Source organism: Palaemon carinicauda, chromosome 35, assembly GCF_036898095.1.
Source record: "Palaemon carinicauda isolate YSFRI2023 chromosome 35, ASM3689809v2, whole genome shotgun sequence".
Classification (NCBI taxonomy): domain Eukaryota; kingdom Metazoa; phylum Arthropoda; class Malacostraca; order Decapoda; family Palaemonidae; genus Palaemon; species Palaemon carinicauda.
The window spans coordinates 77,341,035-77,347,343 of NC_090759.1; the positions used below are offsets into that span (position 1 = coordinate 77,341,035).

The following is a 6,309-nucleotide window of genomic DNA, read 5'->3' on the forward strand; positions in this document are numbered from 1 at the left end:
TGTATATTCTGTATTTTCATTTTCCCTGTGGTTCTTCTGCATCTGAGCATCACGTTTTCCTGTGATTTTTACGCATAATATATATATATATATATATGTATGTATGTATGTATATACATAGATATATACATATATATATATATATATATATAAAATTGTGTGCGTGTTCATCTCCCGATTAAATACTTTTATTCTTCACGATATTTTTTTTATCATTCAAGTTCCTATTATGAATACCTATTGCACATAAATAATACTATGTAAACATCCTTTGAACTAATCCAGTTTCTTTCTTCCACAGCTGGGTGACATAAATGGTCGCCATGGCCAAGTCGAAAGGGGGGAACGGGCGTGCGTTTGCCGATCGCAAGAAAAATTTGAACAACAATGATAGGAACAAGAAAAATCTCGAGAATGGGCTGTACGTTCATTCTTCTCCCCCCAAAGGTAAGGGAAAAACGTATGATCTTAAATGGATGAAGATGAATTGAAACTATTTTATTTCTGTATTATGTCAGGCAGAGGCAAAGTTTGATATAGACTTTTATTTCTGTATTATGTCGGGTAAATAAAAAACGATTTTATTTTGTATTATGTTAGGCATAGACACAGTTGAATAGAAACTTTTATTTCTGTATAATGGCAGGAATAGACAAAGTTTAATAGAAACTATTTTATTTCTATATCATGTCAGGAAGAGGTATAGTTTAATATAGACTTTTATTTCTGTATTATGTCGGGTAAATAGAAACTATTTAGTTTCTGTATTATGTTAGGAATAGACACAGTTGAATAGAAACTATTTTATTTCTGTATTATGACAGGAATAGATACAGTTGAATAGAAACTATTTTATTTCTATATCATGTCAGGAAGAGAAAGTATAATAGAAACTTTTATTTCTCTATCATGTCAGGTAAATAGAAACTATTTTATTTCTGTATTACGTCAGGAATAGATACAGTTGAATAGAAACTATTGTAAGTCTGTATTATGTTAGGAATAGACTAAGTTGAATAGAAACTTTCATTTTTTATTGTGTTAGGAATAGCCAAAGTTGAATAGAAGTTTTTATTTCTGTATTGTGTCAGATTATTAGAAACTGTATTATTTCTGTATTACGTCAGGAATAGACAAAGTTGAATAGAAACTATTTTATTTCTGTATCATGATAGGAGTGGACAAAGTTGAATAGAAACTTTCATTTTTTTATTAAGACAGTAATAGCCAAAGTTGAATAGAAACTTTTATTTCTGTATTACGTCAGGAATAGACAAAGTTGAATAGAAACTATTTTAATTCTGTATCATGTCAGGAATAGACAAAGTTGAACAGAAACCTTAGTTTCTGTATTACGTCAGGAATAGACAGAGTTGAATAGAAACCTTTATTTCTGTATTACGTCAGGAATAGACAAAGTTAAATAGAAACTATTCTATTTTTTATTACGTCATGAATCTATTTTTTTTATTACGTCATGAATAGACAATGTTGAATAGAAACTATTGTATTTCTGTATCATGTCAGGAATAGACAAAGTTTAATACAAACTATTTTAATTCTGTATCATGTCAGGAATAGACAAAGTTAAATAGAAACTATTCTATTTTTTTATTACGTCATGAATAGACAATGTTGAATAGAAACTTGTATTTCTGTATCATGTCAGGAATAGACAGAGTTGAATAGAAACTATTTTAATTCTGTATCATGTCAGGAATAGGAAAAGTTAAATAGAAACTATTTTATTTTTTTATTACGTTAGGAATAGACAATGTTGAATAGAAACTATTGTATTTCTGTATCATGTCAGGAATAGACAGAGTTGAATAGAAACTATTTTAATTCTGTATCATGTCAGGAATAGACAAAGTTAAATAGAAACTATTTTATTTTTTTATTACGTTAGGAATAGACAATGTTGAATAGAAACTATTGTATTTCTGTATCATGTCAGGAATAGACAGAGTTGAATAGAAACTATTTTAATTCTGTATCATGTCAGGAATAGACAAAGTTAAATAGAAACTATATTATTTTTTTATTACGTTAGGAATAGACAATGTTGAATAGAAACTATTGTATTTCTGTATCATGTCAGGAATAGACAGAGTTGAATAGAAACTATTTTAATTCTGTATCATGTCAGGAATAGACAAAGTTAAATAGAAACTATTTTATTTTCTTTATTACGTCAGGAATAGACAATGTTGAATAGAAACTATTGTATTTCTGTATCATGTCAGGAATAGACAAAGTTTAATAGAAACTATTTTAGTTGTGTATTATGTCAGGAATAGACAAAGTCCGATAGAAACTTTTTATTTCTGTATCATGTCAGGAATAGACAAAGTTTAATGGAAACTATTTTAGTTGTGTATTATGTCAGGAATAGACAAAGTTTGTAGAAACTTTTTATTTCTGTATTATGTCAGGAATAGACAAACTTTGATAGAAACTCTTATTTTTGTATTATGTTAGGAATAGACAAAGTTGAATAGTCCATTTTCCTATAGAAACTATTTTATATCTATTTTGGGTCTGGTTACGTGTGATTTTGAGAGCGGTAGATCTCTGCTTACTTATTTAACAGTAACTCCTTCCTCTTATGACAGCTTAATATGATATGCCAATATTTGTGTTTATTGTTCTTGCAGTATTTATACAGTATAGCATGTCATAAATTCTTTCTTAACTACTTCCTTAAGTTACATTATAAATGATGAATTATGTAGTGGAAGAATGAATTTGGTATATTTGTATAAATGTTATAAAGTTTGTTTTGGCGATGTGGGTTATTCGCAGGGCTACTATAATTAAGGGTTACTATAAGAAAGGAAGAAATCATATGGTTATTATGCAAAAGCTTTATTAAAAAAAATAAAGTTGAATGATGCATTATGTGTATGCGGTTTTCCGAGCTGCTGATTAGCGTTCTCTGTAGATAGATGAAGTGACAAATGTTACGCCAGTTTTATTGCATGCGGAGTTCATCCACATTTTATATTCTTCCTTCGTTAAGAGAGTATATTTGAAATTAATGTATTCCATAATGCGGCGCTGATCGTATGTATATATGGCCAGTCTCTAGGGCATTGTTCTGCTTGATGGGGCAAGGGTCACTGTTCCTTGCCTCTGCCATTCGTGAGCGGCTTTTAAGCCTTTAAACCATCCCTTATTCTGTTTATTCTTGAAAACTAACACTATAGATTATGATTAAGTAATCAGCCTCTTCAAACACAAGATTATTATTCAAACGCGTGATAATTATGGGGTATAGAAACGTGAAATAATCCTTAATCAATAGAGATATCTCAAGTATCTTCAATTCTTGGTTAATCTTTGCAAACTCAAGATACTTGTTGGCATGTTTATCAGAAAAAAAATCTTATCTGTAATGATTTTCTAAAATATAAGTTTGGAATTTTGAGAATTTTGCGTGCCAATACACCTTTTTGAGAATATTTTCAGAATTGGACATTTCTGAAAATATTCTTCAAAAGGTGTATTGGTACGCAAAACTCCTAATTTATATTTTAGGAAATCATTACAGATTATTTTATATATATATATATATATATATATGTATATATATATATATGTATATATATATATGTATATATATATATATATGTATATATATATATATATGTATATATATATATATATATGTATATATATATATGTATATATATATATATATATGTATATATATATATATATAATATATATAAACGCGCCACCAAGTATCTCGAGCTCGCAAAGATTAACCAAAAATTGAAGAGACTCGAGTTATCTCTATTAAGGATTATTTCACGATTCTATACCCCATAATTATCACGCGTTTGAATTCTAATCTTGCGTTTGAAGAGACTGACTACTTAATCATGAATTATAGCTTATTATGGAACGGAATCAAAGCAACGTAACATAAATAAAGAATATTTACGAGAGGAGGCTCCACAGGTATCAGGTCGTAACTGTAATTTTCTTGATAATTAAGGTTATTGCGATGGAAGGAAAATTGTTGGCTCAATTCGTAGCTTCCTTATTTATTTAGGAATTATATTAATTGAATGCTTCGTGAATAGCGTTTTGTGTTTTTATTTGAAAAAAAAAAATAAGATTGAAGCGAAGTTCTGCTAGTCATAATAAATTACTACGTCTAATGTTTTAAGTTGTTTTGCTTAAAAATGTGAAATGTTTTTTCAAGATCGAAACGAAGTTCTGTTTGTCATAATTAATTACTATGTCTGATCTTTTAAGTTGTTTTGCTTTAAAAATGTGATTTTAGATTTTATTAAAGTTCTGTTAGATGGACTTTTTTCTTTGCTCTTTTAAAGAAGTAATTTGAATTATTGTATCGAAGTGTTTTTTTTTTGGGTACAAGACAAATTTCATGAGATTGAAACATCCCCTGAAATCGAAATTATTTTAAACTCAAGATCAATTTCTAACGTTCGAAACTGATCTTTATTATTCTGAATAGATAATTGAAGATAATTCTGAACGTGATTTTGGATTTTTGGAATCCATTGGAATCCATATTCCAAAGATTTAAATCTGCCTCAAAGCAGTGTTTTAGATATCCCACATAATTTCCACCATACTACCACTTGAAAGATAAGGAATTCAGTTTTTTTTCTCTCTCTCTCTCTCTCTCTCTCTCTCTCTCTCTCTCTCTCTCTCTCGTATTTTAGATATCCCAGATAATTGCCACCATACTACCACTTGAAAGATAAGGAATTCAGTTTCTCTCTCTCTCTCTCTCTCTCTCTCTCTCTCTCTCTCTCTCTATCGTATTTTAGATATCCCAGATAATTGCCACCATACTACCACTTGAAAGATAAGGAATTCAGTCTCTCTCTTCTCTCTCTCTCTCTCTCTCTCTCTCTCTCTCTCTCTCTCTCTCAAATCGAAGATTCCGTGTTTCAACTGATAGTAACCACAATGCATACTGTAATTTCTGAACTACTTAGATTATTTTGAAGGGTAAATACACCTGATAGTAAGATGAGAGATTATTTTGAATGGTAAATACACCTGATAGTAAGATGAGAGATTATTTTGAAGGGTAAATACACCTGATAGTAAGATGAGAGATTATTTTGAAGGGTAAATACACCTGATACTAAGACGAAGGAAATGGTGAGTTACAGAATAAGAATAACGGTAACAAATATAGAAACGTATGAATGGATTGTTGAACCAAGTCGACTTTACGGAAGTAAAGTGAATGTTTCATGTAATATAAAGAAAAAGGATTAAAACTATAAGGTGAATATCTGTGTTGTATATGTGGGAACCAATTGAAAATAGTATGGAGGCCACTGCGGATTGGTGATGGTATGAGACTTTAACTTGATCGTCCACATTAAACCAACCTAGTAGGCGTGGTCCGTGACTTTACAGCAGTACTGGTTATGGTGATACACAAAGTCTTTCACCACGTTGAGGTATCCCCACTTAGTAAAGGTTACAGTATAGATTTAATTATGTGAACTATATTCAGTTTTATAAACCAAATATTAAATAAAGTTGCAGAAAAACTGCATAATGATGGATAGATTTTCAGTTTTATAAACCAAATATTAAATAAAGTTGCAGAAAAACTGCATAATGATGGATAGATTTTCAGTTTTATAAACCAAATATTAAATAAAGTTGCAAAAAAACTGCATAATGATGGATAGATTTCGTTATTGATTTAACATTTGGAATAAATCCAGTTTAATGATACACTATATATTAAAATAAAATTGCAAAAAAACTGCATAATGATGGATAGATTTCGTTATTGATTTAACATTTGGAATAAATCCAAATTAATGATACACTATATATTAAAATAAAATTGCAAAATACTGCATAATGATGGATAGATTTCGTTATTGATTTAACATTTGGAATAAATCCAATTTAATGATACACCAAATGTTAAAATAAAATTGCAAAAAACTGAATGAGAATGGATAGATTTCGGTATTTCGGAAACTGTTATAAATACATAAATCAACTGAAAGCTAAAAAGCTGAAAGGGGGGAATTCTTTTCCTTTTAGTTATCAGGTCAATCGTTAAACTTGTTGGAATCGATGGCTGAAAGGTGAGACAGGTGGTGGTATCCCTGGTGGCAGGAGATGTAAACACAAAGTTGCTAAGGTGTTGGTCGCGGTATTTAACACGTCACGACTGCTTCGTGCGTGGTGGGTCAGGTTGAATAGAAGAGATAATAAAAGGGAATAAAAGTAAAGAGAGAGAGAGAGAGAGAGAGAGAGAGAGAGAGAGAGAGAGAGAGAATATAATGAGGG

The 6,309-nt window shown here is 29.9% G+C and overlaps 1 protein-coding gene across 1 annotated transcript in view; it reads left to right on the forward strand.

The window, feature by feature from the left end:
* LOC137627899 (uncharacterized) overlaps positions 1-6,309 on the forward strand; it is a 76,397-nt gene that overhangs the window by 18,320 nt on the left and 51,768 nt on the right. The window contains exon 2 of the mRNA XM_068359343.1: positions 302-447. Coding sequence (XP_068215444.1) covers positions 315-447 — 133 coding nt within the window. The 5' untranslated portion in view covers positions 302-314. The remainder of the gene's footprint in view (positions 1-301; positions 448-6,309) is intronic.